Source organism: Salmo salar, chromosome ssa19, assembly GCF_905237065.1.
Source record: "Salmo salar chromosome ssa19, Ssal_v3.1, whole genome shotgun sequence".
NCBI classification, from domain to species: domain Eukaryota; kingdom Metazoa; phylum Chordata; class Actinopteri; order Salmoniformes; family Salmonidae; genus Salmo; species Salmo salar.
The window spans coordinates 72448284-72475077 of NC_059460.1; the positions used below are offsets into that span (position 1 = coordinate 72448284).

The 26794-nt window shown below is 42.5% G+C and overlaps 1 protein-coding gene and 1 long non-coding RNA gene across 7 annotated transcripts in view; both read right to left on the reverse strand.

Moving 5' to 3' along the window:
- LOC106579556 (LIM zinc-binding domain-containing Nebulette) overlaps window positions 1-26794 on the reverse strand; it is a 78867-nt gene that overhangs the window by 5738 nt on the left and 46335 nt on the right. For both annotated transcript variants that reach the window (XM_045702701.1, XM_014159582.2), the window contains exon 4: window positions 25298-25405. In XM_045702701.1, coding sequence (XP_045558657.1) covers window positions 25298-25405 — 108 coding nt within the window. The remainder of the gene's footprint in view (window positions 1-25297; window positions 25406-26794) is intronic.
- On the reverse strand, window positions 7-23815 carry LOC106579557 (uncharacterized). Of its 5 annotated transcripts, XR_006760794.1 has the most exons (10): window positions 22536-23815; window positions 22016-22094; window positions 14231-15207; window positions 11845-11947; window positions 8045-8155; window positions 4696-4894; window positions 4434-4540; window positions 4044-4146; window positions 706-839; window positions 7-567 (listed from the first exon to the last, which is right to left on the reverse strand). It is a non-coding gene; the product is annotated as an uncharacterized lncRNA (long non-coding RNA). The 5 variants fall into 5 exon arrangements; XR_006760793.1 differs by having other exon boundaries at window positions 4696-4859; window positions 22016-23814; XR_006760791.1 differs by having other exon boundaries at window positions 22016-23814.

Sequence of the window (26794 nt, forward strand, 5' to 3'; positions counted from 1 at the left end):
CTGCCCAAGCAAATATGGGTGGTACACTTTCAGCATCGCGATAACAACTCAGTTGTGTGTGGCAGCTAAATGAGAGGAACATTATTGATGTACATTTACACATTTGTGAAATCGTGTTACACCAGGCAAATCGGCTGTCAAGCACACACACACACACACACACACACACACACACACACACACACACACACACACACACACACAACCTTTGTGCATGTTGGTCAGAGAGCAAAGGGTGTATTTTGGCCAGTATGCAAAAAAATTCATCACAAGAAACCATGTAAAAATCATTTTATTAGTAACGCTCACAGACACGCTCACAGACACGTTCACAGACACGTTCACAGACACAATACAGTACATTCATTACGGCTCCCTCATAACAAGGAATCAGCCATGCTGTTAACTCTTTAGCTGTGTGGGTTAAAAGTGCAGCAGTCCCACACGCGGTGCGCTTCAGTCGTGTTAGATGTCGTTCTGGGACTCCCTGACACTACTCAGTCCGGGCGTGTCCAACTCGCCGCAGGACCGCCCCTTCATCTCCTTCATCCCGCGCTGGTACTGCACCTGCAACGCACAAAAGTAGGTCGGGTTGCATCTCAATAATCTAAAATAGTTCAAAAGTAATTGGTGGTCATACTGACTAGCACACTCACACCTAGGCCATTTCCAATACATAGTGTACTACTTTTGGTCAAAGCTCACATATACTGTAGGTTGCCATTTCAGATGCTTCCTATGTGACTTGCTGAGCTGATGTTCTCCTGGTTCTGATGGACTCTCTCCAACTCTGGGGTGACTCCCACACTGGTGGCCTGGAGCTGCTTTTTATGCTTCACCTGTGGACACACAATATTCACACAACATTAAAACAACATTCACAACTCAGAGTTTATCCGTCTCTGCAACCAGAAAACCAGTTTGCAACCAGAAAATGACATCATTATGACGTCCCATGAGAAATGTAGCTTGCTGGGTATCATTAGTGATCTTCAGATGGCATCTAGGTGAAAACAGTGTCCCGGTTTAGTCACCATGGCGCCAGAGATCCTGCCTGGGCTGCCAGGCTGGGCCCCCGTGTCCCTTCAGTCTGCTCCACTCCCTCAATGGGGGATTGTTCAGCAGGGTCCACTAATGGCTGTAATGACTTAGACTGGACCAGGGCCAGTGTGAAAGGCTGTCTGTGTCAGGCAGGACAGGACAGAGTTTCAGACCAAATTAGTGTACAAAAATCATTGTGGGCTTGTATCTTTGAGGAGTTTACATGGAGTGAATTAAAATGTTGAATTGCATACGTAACAACCCAGGATTTGACTGAATGGTTGTTCAGTGTGTCTGCGGTTTGTGATTTTTAGTTAGCACCATTGAAGCTGTAGAAAATCCAAACAAACCCAGATGAAAAGGGACAGGCAGACACAACAAAGAGGCCTGTTTTCAAAACAAGCTCTTCCTGTGAGGTCAAAGGTCAGACAAGGTTTAACCTCTCACCAAGCTGATGTTCTCCTGGTTTCCATGACTACCGTCCCGCTTCCCACCCCGTCTCTGTATTTCACCTGACACGGAACAGAGCCGTCACAATCTTACAGTGGCCCTGTTTACATGCTCATTGTACAAAATTCTAAAGGCACTCGCACATCTGAGCAATTTTTTGCAGGTGCATGGCAACAGTTGAACAAGATGAAGGAAAAAGGAAACCGCACACTGCTCTTAATAGTATCACTGATATTTAATAAGCTTACGTATCGGCCTCACAGCCTTCGTCAGAGCTTTTGTGAATTTTTTTAAATCAGCACCCCTATGTAGACCTAGCCCCACCCACATCCGTTCCACGCATGGAAAGGGGTTGGAGGCAAAGGAAAAATAAATATGTGCTACCAAACATAACAATATGCCTTTCACAAACACTACAAAAGTGTATAAATAAGACGCATTAAACTCATCCATAAAACCACAATGAGGACATAGCAAGTTCTCATTAATCATTGGGTACATCGTACGAAAAACATCAGTAATCTTAAATAGGCACATAATTCAGGTTCAAATTCACAACATAACATACATAGGCATTTCATCATTAAGTCCTTTAGGAAATAATGTCTGGAGGGTGAAAATCCCAAAACATTCTCTTTTGCTCAGAGTATTATTAATATCACCTTCTCTGTCTGATATCTAGACTTTCTCTATGCCACAAAATCTAAAGGTGAAAATGTCATGTTTTAGGTCATTAAAATGTACTGCGACTGGATAATCCCTGTCGTTTCTCCTGATTTAACTTTTATGTTCACTAATTCTCTGTTTGAGAGAGCGGGAGGTCTTACCAACATAGCAGAGCCCACATGGACATTTAATAATGTAAATAACATGGGTGGTGGAACACGTAATGATATCATTTATTTGGAACCGTTTTCCTGTGTGGGGGTGGCAGAAATATTCACACTTCATCATATTGTTGTACTGTGCGCATCCTCTGCATTTATAGCTACCATTTGGTAGAGGGCGTAAAAGAGCCTGGCTGATTTTCTTTTGTGGCTGGCAGTTGGCATGTACCAATTTATCGCGTAAATTGCAACCACTCCTATACACAATAAGTGGTGGATTTTTAAATTCGGCCGGCAAAGCTGGGACCGATGATAAAATATGCCAGTGTTTCTTGACCACACCTCCCACTTTTCGCGAATTCAAAGTATATGTGGTTGTGAACATCACGGAGTGTTCTTTGGCTTTAGCGGGTCTTTTTTGTAACAATTAATCTCGTGTTTTTCCCAATACCATATTAAGAGCTTCATCCGCACATTGTGGCGAATAGCCTCTTCTTAGAAACCTAATGCGCATCTCCGCTGCTTTTGCTAGATAATCCTCTGTGGAGTGGCATATACGGCGCAGTCTGAAAAATTGGCTTCTTGGAAGTCCTCTTTTAAATGGCTCAGGGTGGAAGCTGTCCCCCTGTAATAGAGGATTTCTGTCTGTTTCTTTTCTATACAGAGTTGTAAACAGGGTACCATTTAATTTCTCAATCCACATATCGAGGTAATGAACATGTTGAGTGTCACTTTCAATAGTGAATTTGAGATTGGGGTCAATGTCATTGAGTAGTGCCATAAAATCTGACAGCTCTTGTTCAGTTCCTTCCCATATACAAAAAATGTCGTCAATATATCGATACCACTTCAGCACTTTATTCAAAAATAGGTTTTCGTTTTCATTATTGACAAAACGTTCTTCAAATAGACCCACATAAAGGTTAGCATAGCTCGGAGCGAATGTGGAGCCCATCGATGTTCCATTCGTTTGGAGGTAGTATTCATCATCGAACCTGAAATAGTTATACTTCAAAACATATTCTGCCAGCTCTAGAATGTAGTTTGTTGATGGATATTCATTAGTATCTCTGTCTCCCAAATAGTGTGCTAGTGCTAAAGGACTTAATGATGAAATGCCTATGTATGTTATGTTGTGAATTTGAACATGAATTATGTGCCTATTTAAGATTACTCTGATGTTTTTCGTACGATGTACCCAATGATTAATGAAAACTTGCTATGTCCTCATTGTGGTTTTATGGATGAGTTTAATGCGTCTTATTTATACACTTTTGTAGTGTTTGTGAAAGGCATATTGTTATGTTTGGTAGCACATATTTATTTTTCCTTTGCCTCCAACCCCTTTCCATGCGTGGAACGGATGTGGGTGGGGCTAGGTCTACATAGGGGTGCTGATTTAAAAAAATTCACAAAAGCTCTGACGAAGGCCGTGAGGCCGATACGTAAGCTTACTAAATATCAGTGATACTATTAAGAGCAGTGTGCGGCTTCCTTTTTCCTTCTACATGCTCATTGCACAAATGACACCATCACTCATCCTCATCATCTTTTTGATAGTTGAAGACCTTGTTACGATAAGAAAGTGAAGTACATAATAGATTTAGGTACAGCCTTTTCCGCTAGAGGCTGAACAATACCCTCACAGCAACATACTGGAGTTCATCCAGCCCAACGACTACATCCACGGTACATGGTTGTGTAGAACAAAGGATCACATCTTACGTCACTGATTTTCTTTGTTCTCCCTGGCGAAGATGATTTCCGGAGTGTCGGTGACAGAGGACATCAGGCTTTTCAGCAGCTTTGAGTCCCAAGTCTACTGACACTGGAGGTTTAGAGCAAAAGGGTAACTGTGTTGACAGATAATACTGCATAAAAGTGTGTGTGTGTACTGTGGCCCTCACTGAGCTGATGTTTCTCTGGTTGTTCTTCACTCTCTCTATCTCAGGGGTGTCGAACCCATATGAACCCTTCAGCTTCTCCGCCTCATCCTTGTACTTCTTCTGCATAAACTTGAGGGAGATTGACACACCATCCAAGCACATATCCCATTCTGTGGTGTAAAATAAAGTGCTATGCGTGGTGGGATGCTGTATTGAGAGTTATCCCTACCTGACTGTAGACATCTTTCAGGTAGGCGGCGTGCAGTAGTTCTGATGCGTCTCGGTCACCGTTCAATACGAGTTCTCCCTCAGCAGGGCTGTCTGCTTGCAGGAGGCCTGGAACAGTCAAACACAGACTAACACGTACACTGACAGACAGGTCAGCTTGGCAACAACAGAACATCAAAAGGATCATGACAGAAATACTTGTTTTTGTTCCCTGTTGCAAAATGTTTTTGCTACTGTGTGCCAAAGCTGAAGAACATACTCACATCCTGGTACATTCCGCAGGTGCTGGAGTTGTAGGCAAACTCATGGAAAACAGAAAGGAAAACGCTGCACACTGTTGCTCATGCTCCCAGGTGATATTTCTTTACAACATTTCAACCCCTAGGTCTTCATCAGGCATCTATATCCCAGGTGGGGGTGGAAGGTCCTATATATAGGGGCAATACTCAGTGACATCACTTCCTGAAACAGGAGGTAAAAAATATATAACATAGGTTCACAATATTAACATTCAATGTATCAAAATATATGATCATACACAAGGAATGTGATCAATATTTACATTAATATACAGTTGAAGTCGGAAGTTTACATACACCTTAGCCAAATACATTGAAACTCAGTTTTTCACAATTCCAGACATTTAATCCTAGTAAAAATTCCCTGTCTTAGGTCAGTTAGGATCACCACTTTATTTTAAGAACGTGAAATGTCAGAATAATTGTAGAGAGAATGATTTATTTCAGCTTTTATTTCTTTCATCACATTCCCAGTGGGTCAGAAGTTTACATACACTCAATTAGTATTTGGTAGCATTGCCTTTAAATTGTTTAACTTGGGTCAAACACACCCTCCTGCAGCAAAGCACCCCCACAACATGATGCTGCCACACCCGTGCATCACGGTTGGGATGGTGTTATTTGGCTTGCAAGCCTCCCCCTTTTTCCTCCAAACATAACAATGGTCATTATGGCCAAAGAGTTCTATTTTTGTTTCATCAGACCAGAGGAAATTTCTCCAAAAAGTTCGATCTTTGTCCTCATGTGCAGTTGCAAACCATAGTCTGGCTTTTTTATGGCAGTTTTGGAGCAGTGGCTTCTTCCTTGCTGAGCGGCCTTTCAGGTTATGTCGATATAGAACTCGTTTTACTGTGGACATAGATACTTTTGTACCCGTTTCCCCCTGCATCTTCACAAGGTCCTTTGCTGTTGTTCTGGGATTGATTTGCACTTTTCGCACCAAAGTACCTTCATCTCTAGGAGACAGAACGCGTCTCCTTCCTGAGCGGTATGACGGCTGCGTGGTCCCATGGTGTTTATACTTGCGTACTACTGTTTGTACAGATGAACGTGGTGCCTTCAGGCGTTTGGAAATTGCTCCCAACAATGAACTAGACTTGTGGAGGTCTAGAATTGATTTTCCCATGATGTCAAGCAAAGAGGCACTGAGTTTGAAGGTAGGCCTTGAAATACATCCACAGGTACACATCCAATTTACACAAATGATGCCAATTAGCCTATCAGAAGCTTCTAAAGCCATGACATCATTTCCCAAGCTTTTTAAAGGCACAGTCAACTTAGTGTATGTACAATTCTGACCCACTGGAATTGTGATACAGTGAATTATAAGTGAAATAATCTTTCTGTAAACAATTGTTGGAAAAATTACTTGTGTCATGCACAAAGTAGATGTCGTAACCGACTTGCCAAAACTATAGTTTGTTAACAAGAAATTTGTGGAGTGGTTGAAAAACGAGTTTTAATGACTAGAATCTAAGTGTATGTAACCTTCCGACTTCAACTGTATATGTTACGGTAAATGTGTAAAAATAAACTCATTGTATTTCACTCTGTAGCAGAGAAGCCTCTTTGGCGTTCTGGGTAAGGTGGCATAGAGAGCACAGGTTGGTGGCACCTTAATTGGGGAGGTTGGGTTCGTGGTAATGACTGGACCGGAATCAGTGGAATGGTATCAAATACATCAATAACATGGTTTCCAGCTGTTTCATACCATTCCATTGCTCCGTTCCAGCCATTATTATGAGCCGTCCTCCCCTCAGCAGCCTCCACTTGTAGAGAGAGTCTCGCTTCTCTACTGCCTCCTTATACTTTTTCTAAAACACAAAGTTACGTTTGTTTTGTTTCCAAGGTCTGCTACATCGTGACATTTTCCCTGAAAATATCCCATTCAAATCTTGAAAAAGTTGGTTACATTTTACGTAGACTATCCGTCATGAGCTACATAACATTGTCACAAGCATGACATGATAGATGTTATTAACAATCATGACAGTTAATATCAGTTTATGAAAACTGACATTACACTGTGTTTACACTGACCTACATTAGTTTGCTAATGCTAGTTGAGAATAAACACTTGTGGAAGGAGTATTTTTCCCGTCTTCTTAATACTTATTCTGATGGACGTAAAAAAAAGGCATTGCACTTATACCTTTAGGTGATGTAATCAAATGATGATATGGATTGCATTGGTGAAAATAAGCCTATTGTGTCAGGAAGTTGAGAATACAGCGAGGTTTAAATCTTATTTTTGCATCCATCTTTATACTTATTCTGAAAACAGAACAAAAGAAAACTAGTGTATCCAAAAATGTTAAGCAGTTGTTGTAAAATCATATCATCAGCCAAAATAAGACATGATGCAAAAAAGCCCTGGTAGCATATAAAGTACAGGGCCTTCAGAAAGTATTCAGACCCCTTGACTTTTCCACATTTTGTTAGGTTACAGCCTTATTCTAAAATGTATTAAATTGTCCCCCCCCACCCACATCAATTTACACACAAACCTCCATAATGACAAAGCAAAAACTGTTTTTTTAGAAATGTTTGCGAATTTATAAAAAAATAAAACTGAAATATCACCTTTACATAAGTATTCAGACCCTTAACTCAGTACTTTGCTGAAGCACCTCTGGCAGCGATTACAGACTCGAGTCTTCTTGGGTATGATACTACAAGCTTGGCACACCTGTTTTTGGGGAGTTTCTCACATTCTTCTTTGCAGATCCTCTCAAGCTCTGTCAGGTTGGATGGGGAGCGTTGCTGTACAGCTATTTTCAGTTTTCTCCAGAGATCGGGTTCAAGTCCGGGCTCTGACTGGGCCACTCAAGGACATTCAGAGACTTGTCCCGAAGCCACTCCTGCGTTGTCTTGGCTGTATGCTTAGGGTCGCTGTCCTATTGGAAGGTGAACCTTCGCCCCAGTCTGAGGTCCTGAGCACTCTGGAGCAGGTTTTGGTACCCTTCCCCAGATCTGTGCCTCGACACAATCATGTCTCGGAGCGCTAGGGACAATTCCTTCGACGTCATGACTTGGTTCTACCTCTGACATGCACTGTCAACTGTGGGACCTTATATAGACAGGTGTGTACCTTTCCAAATCATGTCCAATCAATTGAATTTACCACAGGTGGACTCCAATCAAATTGTAGAAACATCTTAAGGATGATCAATAGAAACAGGATGCACCTATTATTTTTGTAATACATTTTAGAATAAGGCTGTAACATCACAAAATGTTAAAAAAGTCAAGTGAATACACATTATATGAAAACAGACCCCGTTAATCCTGACTGTGTGTGTGTGTGACTCACCACGCTCTGTAGCTGGGAGGCCTCTTTGTCATGCTGAGTGTCCAAAGTCTCTGGAAGCTTTGAGTAGAGAGAAGTGGAGAACTGCTGCTTCTCTGCCTCCTTGTACTTGGCCTGCCGCCCACACGCACGCACGCACACACACACATACACAACCAGTAGAGTTGAAAATGCGATGGAAACCCATTTAACTTGCATTTTTATTCGATAGATGGGAATTTAACCGCAAAAGTAATTTTTATGTGCACTACGTCATCACGCACAGCCTTTTAGCCGTAACAAGTCCGTTTGCTGGAAATACATCTCTGGTGGGAAAATGTGCATATTGTTTTATGCAGATTTTTGAATATTCGCATTTCCATATTGGATGGAAACCTACAGTCGTGGCCAAAAGTTTGGAGAATGACACACATATACATTTTCACAAAGTCTGCTGCCTCAGTTTGTATGATGGCAATTTGCATATACTCCAGAATGTTATGAAGAGTGATCAGATGAATTGCAATTAATTGCAAAGTCCCTCTTTGCCATGCAAATGAACTGAATCCCCAAAAAACATTTCCACTGCATTTCAGCCCTGCCACAAAAGGACCAGCTGACATCATGTCAGTGATTCTCTCGTTAACACAGGTGTGAGTGTTGACGAGGACAAGGCAGGAGATCACTCTGTCATGCTGATTGAGTTTGAATAACAGACTGGAAGTTTCAAAAGGAGGGTGGTGCTTGGAATCATTGTTCTTCCTCTGTCAGCCATGGTTACCTGCAAGGAAACATGTGCCGTCATCATTGCTTTGCACAAAAAGGGCTTCACAAGCAAGGATATTGCTGCCAGTAAGATTGCACCTAAATCAACCATTTATCGGATCATCAAGAACTTCAAGGAGAGCGGTTCAATTGTTGTGAAGCCTTCAGGGCGCCCAAGAAAGTCCAGCTGCGGGATCGGGGCACCACCAGTACAGAGCTTGCTCAGAAATGGCAGCAGACAGGTGTGAGTGCATCTGCACGCACAGTGAGGCAAAGACTTTTGGAGGATGGCCTGGTGTCAAGAAGGGCAGCAAAGAAGCCACTTCTCTCCAGGAAAAACATCAGGGACAGACTGATATTCTGCAAAAGGTACAGGGATTGGACTGCTGAGGACTGGGGTAAAGTCATTTTCTCTGATGAATCCCCTTTCCGATTGTTTGGGGCATCCGGAAAAAAGCTTGTCCCGAGAAGACAAGGTGAGCGCTACCACCAGTCCTGTGTCATGCCAACAGTAAAGCATCCTGAGACCATTCATGTGTGGGGTTGCTTCTCATCCAAGGGAGTGGGCTCACTCACAATTTTGCCTAAGAACACAGCCATGAATAAAGAATGGTACCAACACATCCTCTGAGAGCAACTTCTCACAACCATCCAGGAACAGTTTGGTGACGAACAATGCCTTTTCCAGCATGATGGAGCATCTTGCCATAAGGCAAAAGTGATAACTAAGTGGCTCGGGGAACAAAACATCGATATTTTGGGTCCATGGCCAGACCTTTAATCCCATTGAGAACTTGTGCTCAATCCTCAAGAGACGGGTCGACAAACAAAAACCCACAAATTCTGACAAACTCCAAGCATTGATTATGCAAGAATGGGCTGCCATCAGTTAGGATATGGCCCAGAAGTTAATTGACAGCATGCCAGACGGATTGCAGAGGTCTTGAAAAAGAAGGGTCAACACTGCAAATATTGACTCTTTGCATCAACTTCATGTAATTGTCAATAAAAGCCTTTGACACTTGTGAAATGCTTGTAATTATACTTTAGTATTCCATAGTAACATCTGACAAAAATATCTAAAGACACTGAAGCAGCAAACTTTGTGGAAATTAATATTTGTGTCATTCTCAAAACTTTTGGCCACGACTGTACAGTAGCTGTTGACATCAATGCATGACTACAGAAAATAAGTAGAAGTTAGGGTTCACGCCTAAGCTCTTATTTCATTAGCGGTGCTACTGATGAAACAGAGATGTCCTTTAAGTGTGATGAGTGGTGGTCAGCGCTATAGGGCTACTGTACTGTACCTGGCTCTGGGAGACCGCATGGCATGTTGAGTCTCCAGAGTCTCTCGCATCACAGAGTAGAGAGACCTTGCCACACCTCCTCGGGCCTTATTGCTTAATTATACAACCAAAAATGACACCATGAAGTCGTGTCTAGCGTGTTTGGGGATACAGTCATATATTCATAAAGATTTTATAACTAGTCATATAAAACTTGCAATGTTCCCATTAGCATTAATATTCATGTCCCTGAGGAAAATTTGCGCTCCCCGTGCTCTGGGTCTCTGTGAGCGCTCGAGCTCTCTCTGTCTCCGTCTCTATCGTCTCACGGAGTTGAGAGTAAGCCGAACCAGAGGAGACTTTCTCACCTTTGTACTTGAACTGTAAAGCAAAGAAATGGATGTGAGTTGAGGTCGGCCTCCGTGCTTCAGCAAACAAAGGATAATAGGAAGTGTGCTGCTCAACAACAGAGAGAGGAATCCAAAAATAAGTCATACCCAAATAAACTTCTAATAGTGGACTAATTCATGGTAAAAAAGCATTGGATCAGTCAGATAACACAGGCAGAGATTTGCTTAATCTTAGAACGCTCAGGCTTTATTCCATTAGATGGACAGGTACACTGACGTTTAAAACTGATGTAATGAATGTATTTGTCAGTAACTGGAAGTGTTTCCTTTGAATTACAGTGGGTATCATAAGTATTTTGTTACAAAATTGGGATTCTGTCATTTTTTGTCAACGATCTACACAAAATAATCTGTAATGTCAAAATGTCAAAAACGTTCTAACATTTCTTACGAATTAATTATACCTTGATATACCTTGATAAGTATTCACCCCCCTGAATCAATTACAGCTGTGAGTCTACTTGGGTAAGTCTCTAAGAGCTTCGCACACCTGGATAATGCAATATTTGCCATTATTCTTTTCAGAATGCTTCAAGCTCTGTCAAGGTGTTGGGCATCATGTCTAGATAGCAATTCTCAAGTGTTGCCATGGATATTCAAGCAGATTTAAGTCAAAACTGTAATTTGGCCACTTAGGAACATTCACTGTCTTCTTGGTAAGCAACTCCAGTGTAGATTTGGCCTTGTGTTGTAAGTTATTGTTCTGCTGAAAGGTCAATTCCCCACCCAGTGTCTGGTGTAAAGCAGACTGAAGCAGGTTTTCCTCTAGGATTTTTCCTGTGCTTAGCTCTATCCCGTTTCTTTTTATCCTGAAAACGCCACAGTCTTTGCCGATGACAAGCATACCCATTCCATGATGCAGCCACCACCATGCTTGAAAATAAGGAGGCAGTTATTCAGTGATTTGTTGTGTTGGATTTGACCCAACCATAAGGCTTTGCATTTAGGCCAAAAGGTTTATTCCTTTGCCGTGTTTCCTTGTAGTATAACTTTAGTGCCTTGTTGCATGCAGGATGCATGTTTTGGAGTATTTTTATTCCACTGTTCTTTTCACTGTCATTTAGGTTAGTATTGTGGAGTAACTACGTTGTTGATCCATCCTCAGTTTTTCTCCCATCACAGCCATTGAACTCTGTAGCTGTTTCAAAATCACCATCGGCCTCATGGTGAAATCCCTGAGCAGTTTCATTCCTGTACTGCAGCTCAGTTCAGAAGGACAACTGTACCTTTGTTATGCTGAAGAATGTATTGTGTCTTTGTTGCTTGCCAAGGTACCAATGTGCCAGGAAGAGGGGAGAGGGAGAGAGACAGAAAGAGAGACAGACAGAGAGAGAGACAACAGAGAATTATGCCAACTCACCTCAGAGATGAAAGCGTGGATGTTCTTGGAATGCTGCACCTCTACATCAGGGATGAAGAGGTTCTGGGCCCTTGGATTTCTCATAACCCTCCTTGTATTTCACCTACAGGATAGTAGGAGAGAGGTGTTATGTTTTGTTATTTTGTCTTTCTTAGGCCCACCACCACCCACCTAATTCGATGGACAACTTTATTATTTTAATAACATGGTGTCATGACAAACAGTAAAATACTGATCGATACAAACATATTGTTTCTACACAGGCCTGAAGAAAGGCTGCTTTTCTCCTAACCCTTTACAGGTGGCTACAATCCATTCCTGGACACTACAGTGAAACCTGCCACAACCTCTGTATCAGAGAACACAGAGGATACATCTTACTTACGCCACTTACCAGAACACTGCACCTACTGGCCTGACAGAAGAACAAAGCACATACTGTAGCTACAGTCTGCAAACAGTTAAAAACCTGGAGTGTGTCAGCTGATATGTCTGGCTTCATAATGGTTCCAGATAAGCTTATCGCAAGCTAATTAGGTAATGACAAATTACTAATAAGCCAATTTCTATAGGTGACCGCGCACTAAGAGCTCATTATTAATGAATACAGTAATTTAAGCGTATGGGTCTGCTTGGCACATTGTCAGACTGTACTGGTTGTGTTACAGTGTATATTGTAGCTATAGCATAAAGGGGACAAAAGCTCAGCTAGCCAATTGTTCCTTGGGCTGATGCTGCTTATCAGTGCTTTTCCATTTGGACACTGATGCCAGCCACTGGCATTGCATTACAATGGGGGCATATACAGTATTTGACCCTTCTCATTTTGTCAGCATCATTAGTTGGCACAGTAAAAGTCAGGCCAGAAAAGCCTCTACATTTCCAGAACAGGGGGAATAGAGATGGCCTTTCCATTTATTCAACTAGGGAACTCAGAAGCTGAAGAGAGGAAAAGAGACCCCTCTTGAACATGCAACAGAAGAAAGCTATGCTGAAGTAATAGAGTGTTAATCCTTTATGTCCTGCAACAATGTCTTTCTTCCTGCCAAAAGTATTCAAAAAGCCAGAGTGCCTCGCCACTCTGGTGTTACATTTTATGGCCAGCAGTTGCTAAAAGTTTTATCTCCACTTAGTTGTGGGTGTCATAATTAGGGAGCACGTTGAGACATGTCGGAATTGTTCTGCATCACAGATAGATACTTTGTAATTATGCAGACTCATGTTGCAAACTAATTGGTTTATTATGTTCAGAGACAAAGAGGAAATATTGAAATAGCCATTTGCAACCCCCGCCTCACTTTTTTCTCAATAAGGTAAGAAGAAAAATGAGGGGGTGGGGACTTCTGAATGATAAGCAACTGAAATCCAAAATAGCTGCCGACGTTATACTTCTCCACATCTCTTTCTTCTTATTTAATGGGAGGGAAGCACACACTCCTTCACTTTGACAGCCATAAAGAACATAAATCATTTAAGCATCGTATCAACATGGTTACTCTAAAGTTATCTTCTGAGTTGGAGTAGAGGGACAGAATTATGATCTAATCTACAAATTTCTATGTTCGTTTGGTTCCCATTTGCTCTCTAGTTATAGAAGAGACAGTCCCCTACCACTGGGCAAACACTGATTGAATCAACGTCGTTTCTACATAGGGGTGCTGATAAATCAGAATGTTAACATTTTAAATTCTTCACAAAAGTAGTGCACTGGGCCTTTACTACTTCTGTATGAGCGCACCGAAGTAGCCGTCTCCATAATTTTTGGTTCACATTAGTTGACAACTGAACCAAATGCTAATCTAAACTAGATGTTGAAATTACGTCTGTGTCCAGTGGGCTGTATTGCCTACAGTGGACATTTTAGGACCCCTTCAGCCTCCAGACCCACCTCTCTTTGAGTTTACCTTTCAATATAAACTCTCTCTCCTAGTGGTGTTGAGCACAAAATAGGGTTTACACTCTCATTTCAGTCCAGATGAATTATCCCCAGATTAGGCCACATGACTCTTCATCTGTGGTGCAGGCATCACTAAATCCCTCAAGGGCTTTCCTCCAATCCCTTTACAGGTGGCTACATCTCATTACTGGACACTGCAGTGAATCCTGCCACAGCCTCCCACAACAACAACAACAACAACAGGATGCATCAGAGAACACAGAGGAGGAATCCTACTTATGTCGCTTGTCAGAACACTGCACCTCCTGGAGACGTACACACTGGTTCTGCGCAAGACGTGCTTAGCAACCGAGGCCTGACAGGAAAACAAAGCACTTAGCTACAGTATGTATAATTCCCCCCGCAGCTTCATCAGAAAGACACACATGCCGGGGCAATGCCAGCCGGGGTTCTCACCTCAGCTTCACCACCTGCGCCACATTCACTCACCGCTGCATCTCCCGACAATGTTTCCTCCAACGTTCCTTCTATCCAGGTGACCGTTTCCTCAGACGTTCCTTCCATCCAGGTGACCGTTTCCTCAGACGTTCCTTCCATTCAGGTGACCGTTTCCTCCAACGTTCCTTCCATCCAGGTGACCGTTTCCTCAGACGTTCCTTCCATCCAGGTGACTGTTTCCTCAGATGTTCCATCCAGGTGACCGTTTCCTCCAACGTTCCTTCCATCCAGGTGACCGTTTCCTCAGAAGTTCCTTCCATCCAGGTGACTGTTTCCTCAGATGTTCCATCCAGGTGACCGTTTCCTCAGACGTTCCTTCCATCCAGGTGACCGTTTCCTCAGACGTTCCTTCCATCCAGGTGACCGTTTCCTCAGATGTTCCATCCAGGTGACCGTTTCCGCAGACGTTCCTTCCATCCAGGTGACCGTTTCCTCAGACATTCCTTCCATGTGACTGTTTCCTCAGATGTTCCATCCAGGTGACCGTTTCCTCAGACGTTCCTTCCATCCAGGTGACCGTTTCCTCAGATGTTCCATCCAGGTGACCGTTTCCGCAGACGTTCCTTCCATCCAGGTGACCGTTTCCTCAGACATTCCTTCCATGTGACTGTTTCCTCAGACGTTCCTTCCATCCAGGTGTCCGTTTCCCTCTACGTTCCTTCCATCCAAGTGACCATTTCCTTCAACGTTCCTGCCATCAAGGTGACCGTTTTCTTCGACGGTCCTTCCATCAAGGTGATTGTTCCTCTCACATTCCTTCCATCAAGGTGACCGTTTCCTCGGACATACCTTCCATCAAGGTGATTGTTCCTTTCACATTCCTTCCATCAAGGTGACTGTTTCCTCCGACATTCCTTCCATCAAGGTGATCGTTCTTCTCACATTCCTTCCACCAAGGTGACCATTTCCTCCGACGTTCCTTCCATCAAGGTGACCTTTTCCTTTTGACGTACCTTCCATCCAGGTGACTGAAAACAAAGTAAAACACACAAAAGTGGTGGTTTTGAGGCAGGTGATGGACGTGACCAGCCTAAGAGCCTCCTTCAAAGCCTCCTTCACTCATGCTACCAAACATACCCTTGTAAAACTGACTATCCCACCGATCCTTGACTTCGGTGATGTCATTTACAAAATAGCCTCCAACACTCTACTCAGCAAATTGGATGTAGTCTATCACAGTGCCATCCGTTTTGTCACCAAAGCCCCATATACCACCCACCACTGCGACCTGTATGCTCTCGTTGGCTGGCCCTCGCTACATATTCGTCGCCAAACCCACTGGCTCCAGGTCATCTATAAGTCTTTGCTAGGTAAAGCCCTGCCTTATCTCAGCTCACTGGTCACCATAGCAACACCCACCCGTAGCACGCACTCCAGCAGGTATATTTCACTGGTCATCCCCAAAGCCAACACCTACTTTGGCCGCTTTTCAAATCACTGAAGCTGGAGACTTACATCTCCCTCACTAACTTTAAGCATCTGCTGTCAGAGCAGCTTACTGATCACTGCTCCTGTACACAGCCCATCTGGAAATAGCCCACCCAGCTACCTCATCCCCATATTGTTATTTTTTGCTCTTTTGCACCGCAGTATCTCTACTTGCACATCATCATCTTCACATCTATCACTCCAGTGTTAATGCTAAATTGTAATTAATTATAGTCCCGTGTGGCTCAGTTGGTAGAGCATGGTGTTTGCAACGCCAGGGTTGTGGGTTTGATTCCCACGGGTGACCAGTATGGAAAAAAAATGTATGAGATGTACGAAATGTATGAAATGCATGCATTCACTACTGTAAGTCGCTTTGGATAAGAGCGTCTGCTAAATGACTAAAATGTAAATATACATTTTGCCACCATGGCCTATTTATTGCCTTCCCTCCCTAATCTTACTACATTTACACACACTGTACATTGATTTTTTTCTATTTCTATTGACTGTATGTTTGTTTATCCCATGTGTAACTCTGTGTTGTTGTTTTTGTCACACTGCTTTGCTTTATCTTGGCCAGGTCGCAGTTGTAAATGAGAACTTGTTCTCAACTGGCCTACCTGGTTAAATAAAGGTGAAATACATTTTTTTAAAAGAAGGAAAAAAGTCAGAACGCTTTTCTTTTCTGGCTCAACTCTCCCTCTCGATTCGATGTTGGGTACTCCTTATCACCCCTGCTCAACTCTCCCTCTCGATTCGATGTTGGGTACTCCTTATCACCCCTGCTCAACTCTCCCTCTCGATTCGATGTTGGGTACTCCTTATCACCCCTGCTCAACTCTCCCTCTCGATTCGATGTTGGGTACTCCTTATCACCCCTGCTCAACTTTCCCTCTCGTCTCGATGTTGGGTACTCCTTATCACCCCTGCTCAACTCTCCCTCTCGTCTCGATGTTGGGTACTCCTTATCACCCCTGCTCAACTCTCCCTCTCGTCTCGATGTTGGGTACTCCTTATCACCCCTGCTCAACTCTCCCTCTCGTCTCGATGTTGGGTACTCCTTATCACCCCTGCTCAACTCTCCCTCTCGTCTCGATGTTGGGTACTCCTTATCATCCCTGCTTTTCCGATTTAGACCCACTTGGGGCATTATCGTTGGTGATACTGTACACGTGTATCAGAGGGCCAGTCTTAAAGGTAGGAAGTTCAGGAAAGGTGTCGAACATTGGAAGGAATATCTCAATCCAGACAACCCCTCTAAAATGTATATCGTCACACTAGTTTTTGGTCTCAAAAACATTTTTTTTTAAAGTATTTTTATTATTCGAGATAACAAGTGCAAGTCCAAAAAGGCAACACCCTCATTAACCTTCAGTAGCCTTAGCTGGATAACAATGACAGCATGAAGAGACCAGGGGAGAGGAGTGAGCTGTTGAAGCCAATAAAGCAGATTTGGAGGAGTTGGCATGAAAATAACATTACCAGACTCCCATCCTCCCACTCAGTGTCCAAATAAGCTGTTTGGATACAGCAGGACACGAATAATGGATATTAACATTCAATATCCCTCATTTAGACTTGACTATCACCATCATTTACCTTTAAATATAGGGCTTTGGGCACCAATCCTGTGGGAGTTTTCCTCCTCTTGTTATATCTAGTGGAATAGGGTTGCATTGGGTTTGTATGGCACAAAGAAAGCTACATTTAACTGGATGACAGACTTATTTGGAGTCCTGACATCACAGTGAGTCTATTGAGGAAATCCAATTCGGCCCAGTGACTCATGTTGCAACAAGCAGCACTTGTCGTTATTATGTATACTGCCAAGATGAAATATGAGGAAATCCACTTGTAGGTGTAAAGTCGTCAGCAATGACATTTCTCAAAAAGACAAACAAATCAAGTTGTTCTGCATTGTTCTCAGTGCCCTTGCTTTCATCCATTTAAATTACTTGACACCAAAAAGTCAAAGAGATGGCAAACGAATACAACACATGGACATTCTAATCTGAAAAATGCCAGTGTTTCAAAACTAGATGCCGTGGGCATAGCATTTAGCCAGTCAATAGCTCTAGCACAATGTCTGCACTCCCTATTGACAAAGTGAAAGTCAATGGGCAGTCAGTTAAAGGAGGCTCTATTCTTGCTGCGTGCGGCCATGTGCCTCGGCTCTTATCTCAAAGGCACTGAGCAGAGCTATGGTAGCTGATTTAGAAGACACAAAAAGGCTCAAAACAACGCAACACTGTTTGTAGAGCATGCAATGGCTATTAGTGGGGTCAATTTAAATCAAATTGTATTTGTCACATGCACCGAATACAATAGGTACAGTGAAATGCTTAATTACGAGCCCTTAACCAACAATGCAGTTTCAAGAAAAATAACACATCTAACAAAACCACATGCTTTCACTGTCAATGTTATAGGATACTGTGAAGGGTTAAGTTTTTCTGACTGAAATCCATCATCACCATCAGTACCTCATGTCCACCCACCTAACCACAACTGCTACTCTGCAATCAGCACAGTCTAGATTGTACTAAACCGCAGGAAAAGCTTTGGGCAAGTCAACACAGACAAAGCCGTTACTGTGGAAAACCATCATCACTGACAGCCAAGTGTCATTTCTGGCCAATCACAGACTTTTACAATTCTGCCACGGCTTCCAACAAAGGTAAACTGGGATGATATTGCCAGTTCATCAATATTAATTTACAGTTGAGTGGGCTAAACCTCCCTCTGTCATTGACCGTTATTCATACGGCCCAGAGAAGCCAATTGAGTGGCAATACAACCATCAATCACTGTAGTTAATTGGCTGTAGTACTATGGAGCAAAGAACATCTTAGCAGAGGAGGAACCGTATAGATCTGAGTTTTGGTTCTCCTGTGCTGTTTGGGTTCTCCTGCGACACACAACATTCCAGAGATGGATAAGCCCCACAGTGACAGTAATTTATTAGGCTTCTCTCCCACATAGCACTACAGGTCGCTTTGGCAGATTATATGTTGGAGGTAATGATGTTTCAGTAATGTGGCTCACAGTATGCACTGCTCTTTACAGGATGATTTATGAAGACAATGAGATTGCACGAGAACTGGGTTCAATCAGTATTTGTTTTCTTACCAATACTTTAGCTGCACCTGATTGAGCTTGCCCGGCACAATGGAACCAATGGAATAGTCCCAAATGTGAACTACAAACCCCACCCATCTGGCACTCCAGACATGCTCAAAGTATTTGGAAGAAAACAAATACTATTTGAACCCGCAGGTATGGATTGTACATTATGGAGGGAGGTTTGGGCCTTAGGAATTGTGCCTGTCAATACAGTAGCATGAACAGGTTGGCATGAGCCAAAAGGATTTGTATTAGCTTTTTAGGAGGGCGTCAGATGTTGGCTAAACAGGGCAGCCATCTGGCCGCAACGTTCACTCAACCGTTTCATAGGGGCAACAAACAACCAAAATCGAGAGGTCAAATGTAAAAGTTTCGACCCATCATTATGTCTCATTTGACGCTCTGTCAACATCATTTGGAGAAAAACAAAACAAAATCCCTTAAGGACGATCATGTGGTCAGTGCTGCACATTGCATTTAGTCCCATTTAACAACAGAACCATAAAAGTCTGTGCTTTCGATCCATCACGTCAGTACTACTTACTAAGTACTGATGGTAAATTCACTTCCTTGGTCCGTTAGCAGTACATTGGGGATGGCGTATGAGCGGAGCCGGATTAAGAAATCATAGGCCCGGAGGCTTGGATTTTTTTAGAGCCTAGTCTTATCATAAAAACATGTCAATTAACTGTAAAAATGTATTACCTTTTAATGTGGCATGAACAAGACCATTGTGTTTTTTTAATGTTTAATGATTGTGATAGGCTCATGTTTCACAGGTAGACCTACGGGGTACCCCCACTATTTATTTCGCTGGGACTCCGTATCACCCCTGGTATACTTACATCTGTGCCCTAATTGGTTAACAGCTATGATGTTTTTTTTTATTTTCTTCCCCCCCTAATAAATCAGACACCCAACCAAGGCAGCAGGCTCGTGGATCCCACTTGGCCCCCTGCCTCCTCTCCTCTCCCTGTCTGATGATCAGCAGAGGGGCAGTACTCTACTCTCTACTGTCATTAAAGGACCATTATGTTTTTCAAGTTCTCAGCCTCTGTAAGCCCCTGGGTTAATATGCGTATGAGAAGCAAGGATTTACAGCAACCAAAGTTAACCTTATGTTTGTTTCTTGATAGGACTTGGACAACAGCTCAAATGTATTTATTCATAATTTATACATCCTGTATTCACACAGGTGATCCTATTGAGATTGAAATTATATTTTAGAAGGGAGACCTGTCCTAAATGCCACACTGAAAACCGAGTTTCTGGGGGTAAGAGGAGATTTATGGCAAAGGAATGCATTTAGAGTAGCCATAGAGATCACTGAGGGGGGAAACAGGGATGGGACAACTAGTAAGACTAGCACCCATCCTATGGACAGCAGCACAATAAACCAATCCCAAAGCTGTTTTGTATCCTGGTTACATTGAAGGAAAAGGAGTCCCATAAACTCAATGCAACATGAGAAGGATTTGGTTGCTAACTTGCTATCCAGTTATGTTCAAACTAGGGATAACTCGAAACAGCTACTGTATGTATGTATGATGAAGTTGTTGTTGCATGTGTGGGTGTGTTTTTTTTTAAATAAATAGCCACATTGATGTTTTTCCATGATGTTTGGGATTTGATAACAAGGTAAGACTGGTAGGTGTGGTGCTTCTAAACACAGACCGTAACAACCAAGACGTGGTTCAAATCACACCAGAGGATTCTGGACCAATTCTGGGGGGTGGATGTGTATTTTGGGTGGCCACCGCTCTGTATTCTTAGCTTCATATTAGCCATGATGAAGAAACAGAAGCCATTCAATCCTGTCTCAGTACCACCACAGCATTCATATACAAGTCAACCATGTAGTTGTTGTCCATGTGTGAAGGGTAGGTAAATAAACTAGCATTAGCAACTAAACCTGAAGCTAATGTAGCATTATCCACTAACTAGCATTAGCAGAAACAAAGATTTACTTCTTCAGGCCCTGAAAACCTGCCAAGTGCTAGATGACACACAAAGGTATTCAATGGATGTTGAATGAGAAAGATTTATTAGGCTTGTATTCGGATTAGATTATGAAATTGCCTGCTTTTAAATTCAGCAGCATTAACATACTCATATCTGAAACCACTTTTCAGGATACCTCATCAGTGAACAACTGACAGAATTTTCTAAAGCCTCCAGAGGTAATATGAAAAAAAAAAGTTAATTAAAATCAAACCAAACTGCCTTGAAACGTAAAATAAAAAGGCACTTTGACAATAAAAAACCTCTCCGTAGACTAACATTTCAGCTACACTACAAAAGTCACCATCGATGTGTCATAATTCAATGTGACGCTTCTGCTACACAGAAACCAACCAAAATCAACTGTATTTCTCACTATTTCAATTCACAAGATAAAACGAACGTGAGCGTCAGGCATCGAGAACTGAACCTCTGCGATTCTTGAGCTTGGACGCTATCGACGCAATGAGAGCAAAACAGCAGCTTTCATTGATTTCAATGCTGGACGCCCGATGCCTGTAGTGCTGCAGGGCCTTAAGACACCCTTCACCGATTTCCCCTCTAAGCAGCCGAAGGCAACACAGACGTCATACCAAAGTCTATGATATGGTCCTTATATGAACCAGCACTTCACTGACCTAAAGGGGCCTGATAAAAACATCTCCCCACTCCCTCCTTTCTATCTTTCTCCCTCCTCTCTATCCAAGTTTCCTTTAGTTCATTACCTCCCTGTCAGGTGAGCCTTGTGAGAGGGCTGGCTAATAACAGAGCCACGCGTAGGTTTCAGATTGCCCTCCTCGCTCTCTGATGTGTTAGCTAAAGAAGGAGGTAGATGTAGCTATGGTAACACCCTCCAGGTGGGTTTACACAGTGGAATAACGCGATCACGCAGTCAAGCGAGTTCAAATCAAATCAAACTTTATTTGTCACATGCGCCGAATACAACAGGTCACCTTTCACCTTACCGTGAAATGCTTATTTACAAGCCCTTAACCAACAGTGCAGTTCAAGAAGAGTTAAGAAAGTAACACAATAAAATTACAATAATGAGGAAATATACAGGGGGAACGGTTAGTCAAGGTAATTTGTACATGTAGGTAGGGATAAAGTGACTATGCATATATAATAAACAGTGAGTAGCAGCAGTGTAAAAATCAAATGGGGGGGGGGTGTCAATGTAAATAATACCGTGGCCCTGGGCAGTGAGTGGGGCTCTCTTACCTGGTTCAGCACTGGGTCAATGTGCCTCTGGGACGACGGCGTCCGTAACCCTCTCTTCCCCCAGAAGGACCTGTGTGCACTTAAATCAGATCACACAGGATAAGTGAGAGCACATACAGTATGTGGAAGGTTAAGCGTGTGTCGTATTTAAAGGGATACTGCAAGATTCTGGCAATTCATTTTGTGTCTCTGCGTTTTTATGTCTGCTTGCAGTATGAAGGAAATTAGAGGTAGTTTCGCGAGCCAATGCTAACTAGCGTTAGTGCAATGACTGGACGTCTACAGGTACGCTAGCGACCCAAGACCAGCGGTGCATATCATCAGTTTAAAGCAGTGTCCTCTGCTTTCCTTTGCACTGATGTGAAAACACATGACAGCAGAAAGGAACTCCCTGGTAGGAATCCACCATGTGCATTCACCCACTCTATCTTATGTAGCTGATGGAGACGAGACGAAGAGAGGAAGCCACATTATACTATTGAGATGCACCCGGGTAACTGAAGCACTTGCGATTTCTCACCTGATAGAAGTGTTGAATTCGTTTGGCAACACATCTGGTCTCAGCACACTCTTGATTGGAGGGATTGGACAAGGATGTTCACTCGCACCGCTTACATGTTTTGTGTCATCTACATAAACTGAGACAGGCCGTGTGAAGGCCCCTCGTGCACTTACCAGTACTGTAGTGTGTGCGTGTACTGTGTGTGTGTGTATACTGTAGTGTGTGTGTGTCATTATGAAAAAGGTAAACAGACATTCTGTTAGTGTATTATTTCAATGTAGTCTGCAATACAGAAGAGAGATTAGGAGTCAATAGGAGTCGATAGGAGTCGATAAGAGAAGATAGGAGTCTATAGGAGTCGTTAAGAGAATATAGGAGTCGATAGTAGACGATAAGAGTCGTTAAGAGAATATAAGAGTCGATAAGAGTCGTAAAGAGAATATAAGAGTCGATAGGAGTCGTAAAGAGAATATAAGAGTCGATAGGAGTCGTAAAGAGAATATAAGAGTCGATAGGAGTCGTAAAGAGAATATAAGAGTCGATAGCAGTCGTAAAGAGAATATAAGAGTCGATAGGAGTTGTAAAGAGAATATAGGAGCCGATAAGAGAAGATAGGAGACGATAGGAGCCGATAAGAGAAGATAGGAGACGATAGGAGCAAACACTGAGTGTTCAAATCATTAAGCACACCTGCTCTTTCCAAGACATAGACTGGTCAGGTGACTCCAGGTGAAAGCTATGACCCTTATTGATGTCACCTTTTAAATCCACTTCAATCAGTATAAATGAAGGGGAGGAGACAGGTTAAAAATTATTTTTAAGCCTTGAGACAATTGAGACATGGACTGTGTATGTGTGCCATTCGGAGGGTGAATGGCAAGACAAAATATTTAAATGACTTTGAACGGGGTATGGTAGTAGGTGCCAGGCGCACCGGTTTGAGTGTGTCAAGAACTGTAACCATGCTGGGTTTTTCAAGCTCAACAATTTCCCATTTGTATCAAGAATGGTCCACCACCCAAAGGACATCCAGTAAACTTGTGTCACAGGTGTCGTAATGTAGAGACCAAGGCGCAGCGGGGTGCGTGCTCATAATTATATGTATTATAGCGAACACGGAAAAAACAAACGACAGCTAACAGATTTGCAGGCTATAACTACAAGCAGTGCAAATACAACTACCCACAAAAACCAAACACACACCTATATATAGGACTCTCAATCAGAGGCAACTAAAAACACCTGCCTCCAATTGAGAGTCCAACACCCAAACCTAAACATAGAAAAACTAAACTAGACAGAACGTAGAAATACATACAACACACAAACCCTCTGCCACGTCCTGACCAAAACTAATACAATTACTCCCTCTGCTGGTCAGGACGTGACAACTTGACACAACTGTGGGAAGCATTGGAGTCAACGTGGGCCAGCATCCCTGTTGAACGCTTTCAACACCTTGTAGAGTCCATGCCCCGACAAATTGATGCTGTTCTTTTTTATTTATGTATTTGGTCCTGGAATTTTCTTTTGAACATTTTAAAATGTGATGATCTAGTTTTGTTGGCGGAGTTCAAACACTTGATCGATGTATATATTATAGAAGAGTGTAATTGTTTTTAGGCCAGCTGTTTTTAGTCAAGATGTTTGTGTTTTTAAATGTAATATGTTTTAGTTGTACTGTATGTGTGTTTATAGTTTTGTTTAATGTTGTGTGAGTGTATGTTATTTGGTTTGTCTGAAACGTTGTTCCCCTTGCTGCTATTGGACCAGGTCTCTCTTGGAAAAGAGATATTTATCTCAATGAGAATAAACCTGTATAAATAAAGGTTAAAAAAATAAATATATATATATATTTTTTTTTTGGTACTTTTACCCCCTAATGTGGTGATATCCAATTGGTTGTTACAGTCTTGTCTCATCGCTGCAACTCCCCTACGGACTCGGGAGAGCCGAAGGTCGAGAGCCATGCGTCCTCCGAAACACGACCCTGCCAAGCATCACTGCTTCTTGACACACTGCTAGCTTAACCCGGAAGCCAGCCGTACCAATGCGTCGGAGGAAACACCAGCCAGTAGGCGACCGAAGTCAGCTTGCTGGTGCTCGGCTGCCCACAAGGAGTGTCTAGAGCGCGAATGGACAAGGAAATCCCGTCCGGCCAAACCCTCCCCTAACCAGGACGACGCTGGGCCAATTGTGCATCGCCTGATGGTTCTCCCGGTCACGACCGGCTGTGACATCGCCTGGGATCGAACCTGGTTCTGTAGTGACGCCTCAAACACTGTGATGCAGTGCCTTAGACCGGTTCCCCACTCGGGAGGCCCAAATTGAGGTTGTTCTGAGGGCAAAAGGGAGTGCAACTCAATATTTGGACGGTGTTCCTAATGTTTTGTACACTCAGTGTATATTGAGTGTTTATGTTGTGCAAACCCGTGATTTCTCTCAGTGACCAAAATACACCCTCTGATTCACACACTGGTCCAGCTTTCAGGCTCCACTTCCCAGCAGGCTTTCATTCCCCTCTCTCTCTCTCTCTTTCTCTCTCACACACACACACACACACGCACACGTACACACACGCGCACACGCACACACACTTTCCTCTCCTCCATTCCTCCACATTATGTAACATTGTAACAGACTCCCCACAACAATACAAACAGGACACCCACACCCGGATAAGGTCAGGGGTTTGATGAGGTAACACAAGGATAGGAAGAGGAAGGAGGAGTAACCATGGTGACCAGGGGGTATAGAGAACGTGACCTCACGAAGCATACATTACTGATCTGCTCCTGTGTCTTCCTCAGTCTCTGCAGCTCTGGAGTGTCCGATACAATGCTGAAGCCTCTGCCTTTGCTATCCTCAAAGTCCTTTTTGTATTTCACCTGAAACAAGAGACAGGGATGAGGTTTGAAAACAGTACTTATTTGTAAAACTTTGCCATCTGAAAATGCTGCCTTTCGACAGTGATTCTAAACTTCAGCACAATAGTCTGGCAAGTGTTGCGATGGGAAAGTGGAGAGCCTACTGTTCTAAAGTGAAGAAACCGGGGTAAAATGAGCTTGGTCTAAAAAAATATATGTTTTGTTTGGAAATAAACTGGTCAATTTAAGTTTGTTCTTGGTTCCATTTATTCTCTGAAAAAAACAGAAGATAAAGGGGTGAATTGAAAGTGGCAGTTGTTTTGCAGTCCCTTTTATCACTGAAGAGCAAGACAACAATTCCAACAAAATGATTATTGATGCAAAGCCTTTCATGTTGTAGAAACCCACATGCTATAGAATAGTTTTCTGTAGGGAACATATTAAAAACAAATTAGACCAATCTTCATCCTTGACTAGCCTATTGGAGTTTCAAGAGCTTTAATTCTCCAACACTTTGAAGTCTCACATAAGCTCTGACATAAAGTATTAATGTTCACACCTGATCGTTATCTTAATGTGCAGAATAATTATACTTTGTCAAGGGCACACTAGGAATCATTTATACATCACTAGACTGCCATATAGGATTGTAAAGAAACTTAATATAATTATATAGCCTCAATTCAATTCAGTATAACTTTTTTGTCCGCAAAGGGCAATTTGGTTGCGGTGCAGGACACATAAAAAACATATGACATACACTCCCCTACGTATATATTTTGACAGTGAAGCTAAAAGTTTTCATTTGGCTCTATACTGCAGCATTTTGGATTTGAGATCAAATGATTTATATGAAGTGACAGTACATAATGTCACCTTTTATTTGAGGGTATTTTCATACATATCTGTTTTACCATTTAGAAATGAAAGCATTTTATCTATCTAGTCCTCCCATTTGAAGGTGTCATGAGTATTTGGACAAATTCACTTATACTGTATTAAATCTTGTCAAAAGTTTAGTATTTGGTCCCATATTCCTAGCACAAAATGACTACATCAAGCTTGTGACTCTACACACTTGTTGGATGCATTAGTAGTTTGTTTTGGTTGTGTTTCGGGTTAGGTTGTGCACAGTATAAATTAATGGTAAATAACTTATTGTGTCATTTTGGAGTAATTTTTATTGTAAATAACAATAGAATATGTTTCTGAACACTTCTACATTAATGTGGATGCTACCATGGTTACGTATAATCATGAATAAATCATGAATAATCATGAGTGAGAAAGTTATAGAGCAATAAATATCATACCCCCCCAAAATGCTAACCTCCGCTGTTATTGGTAATGGTGAGAGGTTAGCATGTTTTGGGGGCACGATATTTGTGCATCTGTAACTTTCTCACGGAT